The sequence below is a fragment of the Equus asinus genome, chromosome 14 (genome assembly GCF_041296235.1).
Source record: "Equus asinus isolate D_3611 breed Donkey chromosome 14, EquAss-T2T_v2, whole genome shotgun sequence".
NCBI classification, from domain to species: Eukaryota; Metazoa; Chordata; class Mammalia; order Perissodactyla; family Equidae; genus Equus; species Equus asinus.
This window is the reverse complement of record NC_091803.1, coordinates 38,162,945-38,180,842: the sequence shown is the minus strand read 5'-3', so window position 1 is coordinate 38,180,842 and position 17,898 is coordinate 38,162,945. Positions and strand designations below refer to the sequence as shown.

The window sequence follows — 17,898 nt, the reverse complement described above, 5'->3', positions numbered from 1 at the left end:
CTGTGAAATAGTCAGCATGTTTTAAGCCTCAGTAAAGAGGAGAGACATATTTGTTCCTGTTATTTTAAACTTTAGTATTACTGGTTACCACAGTTGTTAGGTTTTTGAGTTGATAGTCTGTCCCATCTTAAAATTTTGTTTTCTAAGATTTTCCATCTATTAAATTGATCACACTGAACAACTTTAGACCATCTCTTGTTCTGTTCTGGAATGATCATTTACTCGAGAGAAAATAATTTATTCAAAAGTTTGTTGCACACAAGGTGGCTCTTTGCATTGGATTTGGTACAGGTATTAATACATTTGTGAACAGCCAGATGAACCTTGCCTAGCCGTGGAATCCAGCCAAAGAAAACTGCTTGCCTTGTACCATAAGTGTCATGTGTTCACAAGAGGCCTTTTCTTTCGGTTTACTTTGAAGACATTTCCCCATGCCTCATTAACCTGTTAGGCTTACTGTCAGTCCAGGTGTTGGAAATGCACAAAGGTGATGAGCATTTGTCTTGAGCAAAACCCTGTTCCTTAGAATGTACACAAGCTGGTATGGCCTAATGGAGATTAGTGAGGGAAAAAGAGGGTTTTCTCTAGAGCGCACAGCCAGACATGAAATTCTCATAGTTTTAAAAGTGAGAAGAAGATAAATAGATCCTAAATAGCCAAGACATGGAACTGTAGGATTCTTGCTTTCCCTTTCTATAAGTAGAGGTAATAGAAATGAATAATTTTCTGTAAAATTATCTTGTCTGGCTTTACTGTTAACAAATTTAGCATCTTGAATATTTAAAATAATTCTCAAGGACATTAATAAACATTCTGATACGTTTAGGTAATTTATTTTCCTGCTTTCAGGAGTTATTGAAGAGTACTTAGACTGAGAAGAGAAATACATACTCCTTGAATGTAATCTCCCTTAGTTTCTAATATTTGTTAAAAGTGAGGCTTTAGGACTTGTACTAAACACAGCTGTGAAATTTAGAAGCCAGCTCTGAACCTCCTGCCACCTGCAGACGAGATTCTTGATTGACTGTGGCAGCTCTTACACTCTGTTTTCCACAGTCTCTTGAACCCTTTGAAATGAAAGAGAAGCGGGATAAGTAGCTTCAGGGGGAGTCTCCTATTAAGTGTCATGTTCCGTTTCACAATGTAAACAAGCACCTATAACCCTGTCCACCTTCTTTTTTCTACTCTGGGTTTCTTATTTAGATAGTTTTGCTATTGCTGAGGATTTAGTTTGCTTCAGTGCATTGCTGAGCACACCCGAGCAATGTATGTGTGGAGGGAGGGAGGGGGCTGGGCATTAATTTACAGTCCCGTTTGTAGCTGGCAGGGTCGGAACACTACCATAAGCGTGCTTTAGTTATTACTGAGGGAGTAGATGAAGCTGACGGTTTTAAATGTGCATCACCCAGGAGGCATCCCTGAAGCTACATTTGAGTTACTTAGCCAATCTTTAAATTGTGTCCTCTTTCGGAAATACCCTTGGAGTGTCAACAATTAACATATTTATTAAAAGTAAGGTTTAGAACATAATAATAGTTAACAGTTTAATCTAGCATGAGACCACATTATCTTAAACTTAGAAAAATGTTTACTTAAAATTTTTACAGGACTTTTCTAGAGTTACTAGAGTCATAGAAGTATATTATTTCTTACATAGATTATTTGAGATAATTTTCATAAGACTAGAGTACACCATATGATTTATATTAGACACTGAACCAGTGAATAAACTGAAACTAATTTATTAAGAAACATTCTTTCCTGTCCCTCAGAAAACAATGTTAAAAGATAACATATGTAATATAAATGATTAGTTAATAAATATTATTCAACCGTAACCCTCTAGATATTTAGACCTTTCAAAACTACTTGGAATTGCATAGTTAATTTATAATCAGACCTTCTGCTGGGCCAAGAGACTTCATTAACATTAAGTCAAAGCTCTTTTTACTTTTGTCTGCCACCTAACCCAACCACAAAGACCTCTTCCAGCTAAAAAGGAAGAGAAAGGGTGAATATTGGATACCTGCTCTCATCCATAACTCTAAAAGAGCCTGATAGAGGGTATACTGGAAAAAAGTGATCCATGATTATTTTTCTTACTTTGTTATTTTAAGACATCAGTAATAAAGTACTGTTGTGACAGAAAGCAACAAGACTAATATGTTGGAGTAACAAATGTATTGGAATTTTTTCTTTGGTTTGTGGTTATTAATCACTCAGACTAATTAGCAAATATCATACCCGATGTTTTTCTAACTCCTTTAAATTAATCCATACTGTTGGCTACCCTCACCTGCTACCCTCACTATTATTAACAGGAAGTGTAGTCTTTTGGGAGTCAGGACTCCAGTCTCCTCAGCTGACTCAGTCTGTGAGCATGGGTAAGTCTCAGCAGCTCTTTGTGTCGCGGTATGCCCATTGTAATATCTGTATGGTAGCTTTCAGCCCATGTGTCTTTCTCTGGCTGCCCTTCCTCATTGCATCGTGTGTTCTTATATCTCATGATCACTTTTGCCTTGTGCTATTCATTGGGCAGCAGAAACAGAAAGAATGGAAGGTACCTTCCATCTCAGTTAACCAATGGAATTTACCATAGATATGAATTAGGAATGTTGCTTTTTAATATGTTCCCCACAGATGTGTTATTAAACATACGTGCCACATTGCTCAATTAGTCAGACTTTCCCCCCATGTTTAAAAGACAATAGAAATTGACTCAATTTGTGGTATCCTCAAAAATGATGTATCTAATTTAGAATATGCAGAATAGGAATAGTATCTTCCTATTCATAGTTTTCAGGGGTTGGCAGGTATGTGTTAACATTTTTATGATAACATCAGACTATCAGTTAAAGGGCAATATTTTAGCTTTTTTCTTTTCCCTTTGGTGAGGAGGATTTACCCTGAGCTAACATCTGTTGCCAGTCTTCCTCTTTTTTTTCCTTTTTGCTTGAGGAAGATTAGCTCTGAGCTAAAATCTGTACCAATTGTCCTCCACTTTGTATGTGGGATGCCTCCACAGCATGGCTGATGAGTGGAGTAGGTCTGCCGTTGGAATCCTAACCCATGAACCTGGGACACCGAAGCAGAGCACACAGAACTTTACCCACTGGGTCATGGGGCCAGCCCCATTTTAGCTTTTTTTTTAAAGCCCAAATTATTCATGTTCTTTTCTGGTTGTTTATGTTGTTATTTTCATTAGGAAAATGCTAATAGCTGGCTGGCTGTTTCACCAACTTAATTTTTTGACACATAACCTCTGTGTTTAATAAAGGTATAACAAGAAAAGCAAAAAGTCTGATTCACAACTTGCCTTTGGTTCTTGTAGGCTAAGTTTAAAAACTGACAGGTGTTAGAATTTGTGAGCACTCTGCAGATCTGAGATTCATAGCTACAAGACGGGAGACCCTCTTTGACCGGAAGCCTTGATCCCAGCCTAGCAGTTAACAAGTATGGCAATTGGACTGTTTGATCAAACCACCACTGTGCAGTACCTAAAAGAAAAGTTTGCCATATCAGAATACTCTCCCAAAGTAGTAGAAAATGGGTATTTCAAGAGTGGAAATGCAGACACTTTATTGTTAGAAAACATTTATTGAATGATCATTGTGTCTCTTACTGTAAAATAATTCTTAGATTTTAAGCCTCTAGTACAGTGCTGGCAGTTCAAAATGTAATATATTGTCATAAAATTGTTGGACACACAGATCTTTGAACGTAATTCCCTCAACTATACAAAGAAAATTAACGTAGAGATGATTCTCGCAGATAACTGAGAGGAAGAGCCTAGTTTTAAGGAAAGAGCTGTGAGTCAACCCTAGAGCCCACTCCGTTACGCTAGGCATGTGGTGTCAGGCTCTCATCTGTAAACAGGACTCATGTTAGACGTGCCTCGTGGGTTATTGGGAGGATTAAATAAAATAAAGCATTTATAGTCACAAGCATATACCTGGCACATGATGAGTACTCAGTACGTGTTATAGTTACCCAGCTTTGCATGCTCGCTGCAAAAATACCATAAAGAAGGCAGCACGCACAGTGATAAAGAAAACCAACTCTGGAGCCACCCTGTCTGAGTCTAGATCCTGGCTACACCATTACTAGTTATGTGAATTTAGACAAATGAAATAGCCTCTCTCTGCCTCAGTTTCCTCATCTGCAAAATGGGGATCATACTAGTACCTGCTTCATAGGGTTGCTGTGAGAATTAAATGAGTCCATGTAAGTCAAGTACTTAGAAGTGTGGACATATAATTAGCACCTTATAACTATTTGTTATTAATATGTATATTTTGAGAATACACTATTTCAGTTCATACTAAGTAAATATAGTTTTTCAGGGTTCTACCATGGTGTTTTATAACTTAGTGTTTTCTTTCAGTCCCAGTAATTGCTGCCCCATTTTCCACAAGTATTTCTTTTTAAAGACATCAAAATGACTTGCACTTTCTTCATGTCTCACCATGTACCTTCATAACATTTGAAGAGCAGCTTATCTGATGAGAGCCGGGAGGGCAGATGTAGTAGGCACTGATTTCCCATGAAGTTTGTCTCCTTGTGGGTACTGCCAGTTCCCACAATCCTAGCATTCCCTGGGCATCAGTCAGTGTCTACAAGGAATGATTTTCAAATATTAAAGCATGTGAAAAGACAAACAGGCCAAAACTCAGAGTTCTCTAGGGACTACGACCTCCAAAACAGACTCCATTCTGACATTTTCACAGGCTGCTTGAAGGAATTCCAACAGGGTCATTCCATTTGGTAAACTCCTAAACAAACCCTCTGTCATCGAGGACTGATTTATAGATTTTTCTCCTTCTTGTGTACTTGTTCTGAAGAGATTAAGATAGTAGATATGGTTGCTGAGACTCTTTTAAGGCATTTGATGTATATGATAAGTACCATGCAGAAGACTTTTGGTATTTTGAAGTAATAAAACAGTTATTTATTATGTTTAAAGAGATTTCTTGCTCTGAGTTGTCTTTTAAATTCTTTTTCTTTTTGATTCCAGGAAATCTCTATCGCAATCACTTTTCTAAATTAAAATGTGTTCATTATGAACCCAGTTATTTAACATAGATTGGTTAAATTCAGAAGTGATCTTTTAAAAAGCAAATATATTTTTAAAATATATGTGTATGATAACTTATTCCACAATGACTTTTGGAATATATGAAAGCAGAAACAGTTCTAGTGTGGTAGAATATTCTATGAAATTTTGGTGTGATGGTAGTTGTTTAGATGAGGCTTTAGGGTCACTGGTTGGGGGAGGCGAATCCATAAGTTGTCTTTCAATTGGTCTGAATCTCTTTAAATATTTTATTGTGTAAATATTTTATTGTGTATTATACATTTCTGCTAAAAATAATTGAGAAGGGCAGCACCCAAGAGATCTGGAGCCTGGGGAGCTTAAGGAAATGGGTAATTGGGATTTATTTGGTTTATAGTTGGCCTTAATACTATGGCCTCATAGTTGTCCCACTCTGAAGCCTGTGAGTGGCATGTATGAAATTCCAGGGGCGAACAGCATTCCACATTTGAAGGGTCAGATTTGTTGGGGGATTTTGTGCGATTTGCTTCCTTCTGTGCATGTTTCTTTTCAATGAGTTAATCCTTTGAATGAATGTAGAGAATTTTAACTATAAAATCAAAGAATCCTACACACTCAAAAATTTCTTATGATTTGATATCTGATTCTGTTTTAGGATTATAATATATTTTGAACAAATTTAAAAATGGGACACAGGAAGTAAATTGATATGTGATCTCAAGCAAGCCTTTTAAAATTAGTAGTAAAAATAAAACTCATTTTATCATAATCTAAGAACCTGTCAGAAACCCAGGATATTTTAGAGGTCTCCTGGTAAAATAAAATGGAAACGAAAGTGAAGTAATAAGTTTGCCTAGTTGGTCACAAATAGTTATTGAATGTACTAAAGAATTGTATGGCTCTTGATTGATGTGTAAAATATATATAGTGAAAAAGATATATATGTTTATGTTACTGTTTTTCTCAAGCCAAGAATAACAAAGTGATATTTAACTAGACATACTCTTAAAATGAGAAAGTATTACTTTTCTAATATATTTTTCTAACAGATTTTTCTCTATATATCTATTTCTGTTAGATAGGCTCTTCATTCATTTTTCAAAGCAATGGAATTTGGTTAAATAGCAACTTGCTGATAATCTCGTGAAATCTCTGGTTGCATAATTGTGTGCGTGTGTGTTTATTTATGCACAGGAGTAGAGTAGGTGCTTGATTGATTGCTGAATGTTTTCTGAACTCTCAACAGAAACAAAATGCTTACACTTCAAAAAGTTGAAGGTTTCATTTGGACATCCAAATATTATAATTTGGAGGATTTTCCAGAAAAGAGAATTTAAATTTATACCAACTAGATCAAATTAGGGCTGAAAAAATTGAAATTTAAAGAAATCCAAGAACTTAGTCCTAGAATATGAATTTCAGGTCCAGTGATTTTAGAGTGTACTTTGGTTTTTGGTTTTTTCACCTATTACACTGAAACTGTTTAAAATATACTCTCTCATGAAAATGTATACATTTCTTAAATGACCATGAATGTTTCATCTACCCTTGACGGTGGAATATTGTTATGTAAATGTCAGTCAGATCAGTAGGTTTATAAGGGTATTCAAGTCTTACATATCCTTACTGGTTTTCTTTTTACTTGTTCCGTCAATTACTCAGAGAGGTATGTTGAAAACCCTAACTACTATTGTGGATTTGTTTCTTTGTCCTTTCAGTGCCGTTTTTGTTTTATGTATTTTGAGTCTCTGTTATGTGTTCTTGATAACTTGATCCCTTTACGTTAGGAAGTGTTCCTTCGTCCTTGGTAATGATCCTTTTCCTAAAGTCTACTTTGTTTGATATTAGTATAGCCCCCTCTAAGAGTCCTCTGTTTAGCATTGCATGACATAGCCTTTCCTGTGCTTTTACCTTTAACCCATCTATACCTTTACGTTTAAAGTATGTTTCTTGTAGACAGCATAGAGCTGGATCTTTCTCTTTTTAATCTGGTCTGACAGTCTCTGTCTTTCAGTTGCAATGTCTAGATCATTTACATTTCAGGTGATTATTGATATGTCTGGTGTATTAGTGATCTGTTGCTGTGTAACATTTTACTTCAAACCTTAGTAGCTTAACACAAGACAGATTTATCATCTCCCAGTTTCTGTGGGTCAGAAATTCAGGCACAGCTTAGCTGGGTACCTCTGTCTCAGGGTCACTCATGAGCCTGCAGTCAGGTATCAACTAAGGTTGATTGGTTGAAGGTTCAACTGGGATCCGCTTCTAATGTTAGTTACATTGTTTTTGACAAGATTCAGTTCATGGGGGCTGTTGTACTGAGGCCCTTAGTTCCTTGCTGGCTCCTGGCTGGAGGTCACTCTCACTTCCTCGCCACATGGGCGTTTCCAACATGGCAGCTTACTTTCTCAAAGCCAGTAAGAGAGAAGCCTGCTAACGAGACAAAGGTGACAATTTTTGTAACATTTCCTCAAAATTGCCCTGTTGTGTTGATCAGAAGCATCGCTCAAGGGGAGAGAATTATATAAGGCCATAAATACCAGAAGGTAGGGATCACTGGGGGCTGTCTTAGAGGCTGCCTACCACAAGTGAGTTTAAATCTATCGTTTTGCTGTGTGCTCGTCCAATCTGTTCTCTGTTCCTTTATTCCTCCTTTCTTCCCTTTTTTAAAGTTAATTCTTTTTTCAGTATTTCATTTCATTATTATTTTTATACCTTACTAGCTATACTTTTTTTTTCAAATGTTCACTGATCTTTTCTAATGCACATCTAATATGCTGCTAAACCTATCCAATAGAATGTTTGTCTAAGGTATTGTATTTTTATCTCTAGAGGTTCCATTTTGTTCTTTTTTGTGTTGTCCACTTCTCTTATCATTATATTCATGCTTTCCTTTAAATAATTGTACATAATTATAGTAGCTATTAATAGTTTCATCTTTTTTCCTGTCATTTCTGGGTCTGTTTTTATTGATGAATTTTTCTTCTATTAAAGAGAGATTTCCTGCCTCTTGGCAAGTAGTCTTGTAATTTTTTTTATGGGATGTAACACTGTGAATGTTACATTGCTGAATGGCTGGATTTTATTTTTGTTGACTTTCTTTAAAGAGTGTTGGGCTTTGGTTTGGTAGACATTTAAGTTACTTTCAGACACCCTCAGGGCTTTTTTCAGGCTTTGTTAGGAAAGACCTAGGGTAGCATTCATGCTAGGGTTGGTGCCTTAACTACTAGGGCTTGACCCCCTTTGGAATCTGCTGAATGCCCTGGGGAGAGCTTTTCACTCAGGCTAATTGAAGCTTGAACATTCCCCAGCCTTGTATGCACTTGGGGAATTGTTTAGCTTACAGTTCCCTGGTCGTTTCTTGCCCAGCTTTGTGAAATTTCACTCTGTGCACATGTAGCTTAGTACTCAGCAAAGACTCAAAGGCACCCCTATGCACATTTCTGGAGCTCTTTTTCCACATAGGTCCGTCCTCAGAAATCTGCCCTGCAGCTTCCAGCTGCCGTCGCCTCTCGGAGCCCTCTTCGCTGTCTCCTCAATTCAACAAGCCTAACCAGCTCTGTGTGAGTTATCCCTCCTGTACTCACAGTCTGGAAGTTGCCTCCAGGCGGAAAGCTAGGGCGGCTATAAGGCTCGTCTCATTTGTTTTTCTTCTCTTAGGGGTCACAGACCTGCACTGCCTGTTTCCCAATGTATGAAAGCAATTATATCATGTATTTTGTCCAGTTTTCTAGTTTCTTATGGTAAGAGGTTAAGTGTAGTCCTTGTTATTCCATCATTTCCAAAAAACAAGAGTCCAGAATTGGGATTTTAACACAGGCCTGTGCTTTTCCACTGAAACATGTTTCCTCTCTGAATACATGCAACTTGGCTTTCTGACTAGACTGCAGGAGCAGTGTCATTTTATTTTTGGATCCACCCAAACATTCAGACCCTACTGGGTACACCAAGTTGTTCCCAGATTTTTGATCAGTGAATGAATGAAACCAAATTGTTGTTAAAGACCGAGGCTGATAGTTAGGGTTGATTCTCATGGCAAGTAGCTCTCCAGCTGTTGCTTTTGGCACAGAGTGGTCAGCAAGATTGTCCTAAAAGAGATCATGTTAGAGCTTCCTGGATCACCTGGGGCCAATGGCGTAGTTACTTAGTTGGTTCAAGAATTTTTCCGCCTTTTCTTTTTGAGTCTCGAGGAAAGGTTTTACTGGTTGGCAGAATCTATTCTTCATTAATAAAGAACTGATTATATATTGTTTTCTCTTTACAGAAATATTGAAATTAAGGAAAATTCTCTTTGCCTCTGTATTTGAATTTGATTCAACTTGGCAAGAGTCAGCCTTTAGAAGAGATAACTAAAGATTATATTTCTCTTTTCACGTGTGTTTTAATGGGAATTTTTTTTGTCAAAAATATCTAGGTTATAAAAAGTGAAAAAGCCAGGAATAAAATTGTGGCTTTATCCTGAGTACAACTAACCATCCTCTTTACATCCTTCCATCAACCCCACTCCATCCCTCCAAAAAAAGAAAACCCATGCATAGGCAAAAAACACCCTGGAATGAATTATATCAAATTATTTTTAGTAATTTACACGCGTATACACTACTGTCACCTTTCTTTTCTGTAGTTTGCATTTTTCGTAATCAAGTAATACTTTTCTGTCAATGGGAGAAAAAACTTTGTTTTAAAAAATGCTATATTATATAATGGGGACTATCAGAGAGATTTGGTAGTTCATGATTATATTACGATGTGGAGGGATTCTACTTGGAGCCAACTAAATGTGAAATTGAATTGTACATCAGAGATTCTCATCCATTGTTTTTAAGATTTTATTTTTCCTGTTTCTCCCCAAAGCCCCCTGGTACATAGTTTTATATTTTTAGCTGTGGATTCTTCTAGTTGTGGCGTGTGGGACGCCGCCTCAGTGTGGCTTGATGAGCGGTGCCATGTCCGCGCCCAGGATCCGAACCCGCGACACCCTGGGCCGCCGCAGCAGAGCGCGCTAACTTAACCACTTGGCCATGGGGCCGGCCCCTCTCATCGTTTGTTGATGAACAGAGCTTTAAAGGAGAATTTATGTTGATAAAGAGTAATAGAAATAAAACAATATCAGTGAGGGTATCTGGGAATCAGAAACAATTTAATCGAAGTCTCTACAGTTTGGCTACCATAGTCTGTACTTCCTGCTTTACCCTTGGGTCCAATGGTTGAAGGCTCCCACTGCGGTTCACATAGCCACCCTTGCTGCCTCTCTGTGCCCTCGTTGGCTGTCTCACAGTCGCTGAGAAGCCCAGGTGGGTTAGGAGACAAAGAACACATGGGAGTCGTTAGTAGTGGGTGGGGTGGATGAGGCTTATGTGTCAAGCCGGCCCTGGAGACCCAGAAGGACAGAGCCTGGAGCTGGCGTACAGCTCTGTCAAACAGCTGTCCCAGTTGGTTCTCACTCTTATTTGGTCCAGGTGATCTGTTGATAATAACAGATGAAAACCTAATAAGGAAGACACTATTGAGTAAATGAAAAGTAAAAAGACTATGTTTTTGAAAATTAGAATCAATATATGCTCACGCTGTGTACTTTAGAATATATTATCTTTGGTTTGTTATCAAATAAGTTTTATATATACGATTCCATTTTATTGGCTCGAATGTTTGGAAAACATAATATTTGAATTAATGTATTAAGTGGTTAAATAGGCTAATGCAGAATCTTTTCCAATAGAATTTTTATTTTTAAGCTATATGCTTCTTATATGGTGCTGTTCCCCACCTTTGCTATTTTAAGGAATGTAATCATGTAAATTAAATAACTAACACATATATTCTGACCTTCTTGGTTACTCTGTGTCTTCTCACAAAAACAAACCACTTTTTTCCTCACTCTCTTCTATGATATAACCAATCAATACATATTTTTTAAGTCCACTGACAGACAAGGCACGGAGTGCGGTTTTTCCATGTGTTTCTGCATGTTAGGACACTTTTGCCCCTTGCCCACACAGTAGGCCTGGAACCCAAATTGGTAAATAGCTAAGTTAAAGTTAAAGTACTAAAGTCTGCCAGTAGAGAGGGGTTTTCTTCCCTGAATAGGTAAAAGGCATTTTACTTTATGAGATAGGTTTTAATTGCCTCCATTTTATAAGACCTAAAAACGGAGGGTCAGAGAGATTTCACCAGCAGGTGAAAAGGAATAAAGTTTTAAAGATATGGTGGCCCTAAGGCTACCTCTAAGGTTATAAAGAGTACTATTACAATAGGAAAGACCATTTTATGTGGAAGAAAGATAGTTAAAGGTATTTTTAAGGTAGACTATTGTTTTTAACTTTTATATAAAGAAAATAGTTACAAAGGTATAAAGATAACCACATATAAAGCTAAAATTTTAAATGTTAAGATTTTACCCAAGCAGAATAGTTTTACTTTAAAAGTCTATAGAAGAATATGACTCCACTCATAGGTGGAAGTTAATATATTGACAAGGAGATCTGATCGGTGGTTACCAGGGAAAAGGGGGTTAGGGGGAGGGCACAAAGGGGGAAGTGGTGTACCCACAACATGACTAACAATAATGTACAACTGAAATCTCACAAGGTTGTAATCTATCATAACATTAATAAAAAAAAAAGTCTATAGAAGATTAAGACACCATCAACCTTGCTGATCTGTCAGGATTGCCTCCTGTTTAACCAACATGTATAGTGGGTGCTGTGTGAAGTTTATTCATGTGGACATTTGCACAAATAAAGGAAAACTCACACACATGTTCAGTATTCTCTTCTCATGTCCTATTTCACTTTACACTCTTCTCAGACATTGCCACCATGGGAAGAATGACTTTACGACTAAGCACCTTATGGTAGTTTAAAACAGAGAACTCTGGTCAGTTTTGTGTCTCTTCATTCTGGCCTAGTACTGTTGAAGGTACTCAGCTAAATGAATGAGGAAATTTTTAAAATTCCTCTAGCGGAAGATGTCCAAATAGTCATTTTGTTCTTTTTAACCTTTTAAACAAATATATTTTCAGACTTGCTAGTAAAATTGGGAGCCTAATAATAGATCATCCTGTTAATGGCAATTTATTTCATAATAAGGTATTTGACATTTAAAAACTAAAATAAAAATCAGCTTTTACTCGTTCTATAAATTAATTATATATTTTCTATGGAAAAATATAAATGGAAATTTTACTAATTTCCTATAATAGGGTAACAGTCTTTTTACATGTTCTTCTTAACTCCTGAACTTTGACTAGTTTATTAACTTTTTATTCAAGAACCGTTTATAAATAATGCAGGCATGCCTAAATATGTCAGCATGCAACTTCTAAGAATAAATACATTCTCCTAAATACCTCAATACAGTTATCACCATCAAAAAAGATAACATTGATACAGTTAATATATTTAATATGCAGGCCATATTCATATTTCCCCATTTTCTCAATAATGTCCTTTACTGTTTTTTTATTTAAACCAGAATCTAATCAAGTATCATTTATTGTATTTAGTTGTCATATCCCTTAATCTAATCTAGAACAATTCCCCCAGTTTTTTTTTTTAAGACTTTATTTTTTCAGAGCAGTTTTCCATTTACAGCAGAATTGAGAGGAAGGTAGATGTTTCCCACGTCTCCCTGCCTCCACACATGCACAGCCTCCCCCATTAGCAACATCTCTCACCAGATGTGCATTTGTCTCCAACGGTGAGCCCACATCAACACGTCGTAATCACCCAGAGTCCATAGTTTACCTGAGGGTTCACTCTTGATGTTGTACATTCTGTGGCTTTGGACAATGTATAATGACATGTATCCATCATTATAATACCATACAGAGTATTTTCACTGCCCTAAAAATCCTCTGTGCACTGCCTAGTCATCTCTTCTCTCCCCACCACCCTCCCCTAACCTAGCAACCACTGATCTTTTAATTATCTCCATAGTTTTCCCTTTTCCAGAACACCGTATAATTTGCATCATACAATATGTAGCCTTTTCAGACTGGCTTTTTTCACTCACTTAAGGTTCCTCCATCTTTTCATGATTTGATTGCTCATTTCTTTTTAGCACTGAATAATATTCCATTGTCTGAATGGACCACAGGTTATTTATCCATTCACCTACTGAAGAACATCTCAGTTGCTTCCAAGTTTTGGCTGTTGTAGAGAAAGCTGCTATAAACATTTGTGTGCAGGTTTTTGTGTAGACATAAGTTTTCAGCTCCTCTGAGTGAATACCAAGAAGTGTGATTGCTTGATCGTGTGGAAAGAGTATGTTAGTTTTGCAGGAAACTGCCAAACTATGTTCCAAAGTGGTGGTACCATTTTGCATTCACAACCACTATTTTTTTTTAATCTTTCACAACTTGGCAATTTTTTAAGAGTCCAGGCTAGTTATTTTGCAAAATGACCCTCAATCTAGATTTTTCTGTTTGAGTCCTTTGATCAGTTCAGGTTAAACATTTTGGTGGGCATGTTAAGTAGGTGACATTGTGTCCTCGATGAATCACATCCAGCTTGATCGCTTGTTAAGGTACTGATTCCCCTCACCTCCTGTTTCTCCTGTATAAATGTACCCTTTCCTCTTAGTAATTAATAATTAATTAGAATATAGTTAATTACAGAGTAATATGTGGGAAAGTACTTTGAGACTGACTATTCTGTTTCCCAACCATCTTTTTTTTAGTGATGATTCTTGCCTAAATATATTATAAAGGTTCTTGAAATTGATGGCTTTCTACTTCTGACATTCCTTCTCTCTTTATTAGCTGCCATTCTTCTGAAAAGAAGAACCTTCTTTTCTAAGGGAAGTATCAATGTGGACTCATAGATTATTATTTAAAATTGGAAAGGTACTATCCTTTACTGTCATCACTTTTTTTGAGGAAGATCAGCCCTGAGCTAACGTCTGCTGCCAATCCTCCTCTTTTTGCTGGGGAAGACTGGCTCTGAGCTAACATCTGTGCCCATCTTCCTCTACTTTATATGTGGGATGCTGCCACAGCATGGCTTGCCAAGCAGTGCCACGTCTGCACCCAGGATTGGAACCTGCAAACCCCGGGCTGCCGAAGCAGAACATGTGCACTTAATCACTGAATTACTGGGCCGGCCCCTGTCATCATTTTTGATACACAAATTGTCTCAAATTTGGCCAGTGAGAGCCTGCTCAAGGTGGCTTTTGTGTCCCTTTCACCCATTCCTCTTAATTTTTGAGCCCTTACCTACTCTCTGGCACAGGATATTTCAGGATCTCTTCATACTTTCATTGCCCCAATCCTGGAATTAGCCCTTTCTCTAAGAATTCTTAGTTCCTTTTAATGAGGAATAGTTTTTAGAAACCAAGATCTAAGAGCTAGGCACACTCGTTACTTGGATGTCATTGTTTCTAGGTCTTCTCAGTAGGCAGAGCCAGAATTTTTTTTTAATTGAGGTAATATTGGTTTATAACATATAGGTTTCAGGTGTTTAACATTATAATTCGACATCTGTGTGTACTACAGCGTGCTTACCACCGAAGGTCTGGTTTCCGTCTGTCACCGTACCGTTGACCCCCTTTACCCCTTTCACCTACCCGCTTCCCCTTTGTTAACCACCAGTCTGTTGCCTGCTTCTATGAGTTTGTTTTTGTTTTGTTTTTTATAGTCCACATGTGAGTGAAATCATAACGGTATTTGTAGTTCTCCATCTGACTTATTTTGCTTAGCACAATACCCTCAAGGTCCATCCATGTTGTCGCAGATGGCGAGATTTCATTCTTTTATGGCTAAGTAGTGTTTCACGGTATACTCACACACACACACATATATATATATGTGAAAAATCATGAATTCCGGCCAGAAATAGACATGCCTGAGGGAGATGAACAAAACCAGAGGATTTACATTACCAGATATCAAGACCTGTTATAACACCACAGTAGTTTAGACAGTCTGACCAATGGAACAAAATAGAGACTTCAGAAATAGCCAATATTAAGTCACCTAATTCATTACAAAGGTGACATGTGTGCGCATTGGGGAAAGGATGGTCTTTTTAAATAAATGGTTCTGAATTAGTTCAGCATCCAGTGGAGAGAAATTTATCTGGAATTCATAGCATACACAAAAAAAGCCAACTATGAAAGTTAAAGCAATGAAGCTTTTAGGAGAAAACATCCTCATAACCTTGGAGTGAGGAAAAATTTCTTAAATAGAACACAAATAGTATTATCCATAAAAGAAAAACCTGATAGATTGCGCTATATTCAAATTAACTCTTGTGCACCAAAAGACATTGAGAGAGAAAAGGCAACCCACAGAGTAGGAAAAGAGAATTCTTAATACATGGATTTAACAAAAAATTCTTCTCCAGAATATATAAAGGACTCCTGCAAGCCAATATAAATAAATGGACAAAAGCCTTGACATTAAATTTCACAAAAGAGGAAATCCAAATGGTGCGCATAGATATGGATATGGATTCATTAGTCCTCAGAGCACTGCAGATAAAACCACAGTGAGATCTTACCACACACCTACTAGAATGGCTAAAATGAAAAGGAAACACCAGGTGTATCAAGGATATGGTGCAACTGGTGAGTGTATAAACTCGTATCACCATTTTAGAAAACTGTTTTGCATAATTCTAGATATCAGCAATTCCACCCCTAGATTTTAATCAACAGAAATGTATACATATGTTCATCAGAAGATGACGTATTATTTTGAATTATATGAAATTGCCATTTCTTCAGGTACTAGCAGCAATTTCACATGGTTCCATCTACTGGAAGGCTGCTAGCAGAACTACTTGTTTTAGGGAAAGACTGGAAACCACCCAAATGCCCATCCAGAGCACAGTGGTTACATGAATTGTGATATATCACACAGTGGAGTATAGCAGTGAGACAGGACACACTACAGCTACATGTGAGAACATGCATGAATCTCACAAAAATAACTGAGCAAAGGCAGCTAATCACAGAAGAGTACATACTTTATGACTCCATTTATCTACACTACAAAAACAGGCAAAACTACTCTGTGGTGTTAGAAATCAGGATAGTGGTTATCCTTGTCAGGGAGAAGTGACTAGAAGTGTCAGGAGCTCTTAGGTTACAAGAGATGTTGGGTTTCCGATGTTGGTTGCGTGGGTGTGTTCAGTTGTGTAAACATTCAGAGAATTGTATACTTATGACATGCACTTTTTGTATGTATGTTACATTAGAATTCAAAGTTAAAAAATAAAAATCCTAAATCTAGTTTCAGTTCAACACCATAGGCTTTTTCCTCTCCTTCCCCCATTTCTTATTTGTCTATCTTTTCTCCACAATGAAAACCTCGATTCCCAAAACTTCAATATGGTAGTCATCTGCTCAGTCCTACAATGTAAAAACTAATTTCAGGATTACGCTCCAATACCACTACTAACAACAAACCTAGTAAGTTCAAAATTTCTTTGCAGTTTGTTTTGTCCTTAAACTGTATCCCATTGAGGGTGTATAATCGTGACTATGTTTAAAAGTTTCTTGGATTAATTCTTTTCTTTCTTTTGTGATGTTATGTTATCAATTTGATATAGAATTGTTCATTTGTTTCTGCTTGTATTCAATTTTTAGCTTGTTCCCCATCCTTATTGTTTTAACTTTATTTTTTAAGTGTGAAAAAATTAGCATGATAAAAAAGTCAGAACTATCTAAAAAGGATACACAGAAAAGACTTTTTCCCTTTTATTCTTCTCCCCACCCACACTTATCCTTTTGCTTTTTTTTCATTATTAGTCCTTGTACTTTATCGTTTATTATTATCAAAATAGGTAACAGATTTCATAGTTTACCGTTTTTTTATACTTTTATATCTTTTGGGTAGATTTTCTTGGGATTCAGTTAGAATCAAGTCAGGTATGACCACTTAAAAAGACTTTTTAAAGAGGTGATTCAACTTCTCATACAAGAGAAATATTTTAATTTGCAGGGAAATCATAGTCATTACAACCTTGTCTTCTGTCAACACATTTCCCAATATTTTAGCTTTATCTCGCAATTTATCCTAGATCTAAGCCTAAGCTACATTTTTATTTAATGAGGATGTTTACTTTTCAGTAATGTTGTTTTATTGAGAGATAAAGGCCATATAAAAACCATTTTTCCAAATAGTTCACATGTGTTTATATTGCACTTGAAAAAACAAACCTTTATCCTCTTTTCTTTTAGTTCTTTCCACCAGAAAACTAGGTATTAGAATGGACCCAGTACCCATGGTTGTTGACGCCTCCTTATATGGCGGACACAGCCCTTGGTGCTTTACTTGCTAATGCCCCGTTCAGTCCTCCCGGCAGCCTTGCACGAGAGCTTAGAGCTATCTTGCCTGTTTTACAAACAAGGAACTAATAAGAATGAAGCTTCGAGAGATTTGGAGACTTACCCAAAGTCATATGGCTGGAAGTGGCAGATTGAGGTTTGTCTGAACCCACATCTTTACGACTCCAGAGCAGATGCTCGATTATGAGCATTTTTGCTGTTCTTCGAGTAAAATCATTTTAAATTGAGGTTTAGGGTTGACTCTGTATGAGAAAGAAGAAAAGAGAAAAGTGGAAGACAAATGTTATTTTGATTTATGTCTTCCTTTTTTTTCGAGTTTCAGGTTTAAGATTTTAGCACTTCTTTCCAGGCTAAAAAAGGTCAGACTGCCAGTGTTCTCTTGGCTCTTCTTGGAAATGTAGTTTTTATGATAAATTACTGATCTTTTGTCCCAACTCTGAGTTTCCTTTAAGATGTGGATGTATCTAGCATTAGAGGTTATACGTTTAGATAATTTTAATTGCTTGGTATATCTCTCTAAAGTTTAGTCAGCACTGCCAACTGAGGACAGATCA

At 36.9% G+C, this 17,898-nt stretch overlaps 1 protein-coding gene across 13 annotated transcripts in view; it reads left to right on the top strand.

Annotated features, from left to right (window-relative positions):
• Positions 1-17,898, top strand: part of MRTFB (myocardin related transcription factor B) — a 256,408-nt gene that overhangs the window by 144,821 nt on the left and 93,689 nt on the right. For 6 of the 13 annotated variants that reach the window (XM_070484897.1, XM_070484895.1, XM_070484896.1 and 3 more), the window contains one exon: positions 2,322-2,384. The exons of the other annotated variants lie outside the window; for them this stretch is intronic. In XM_070484897.1, coding sequence (XP_070340998.1) covers positions 2,322-2,384 — 63 coding nt within the window. The remainder of the gene's footprint in view (positions 1-2,321; positions 2,385-17,898) is intronic. 13 annotated transcript variants of the gene reach the window in all.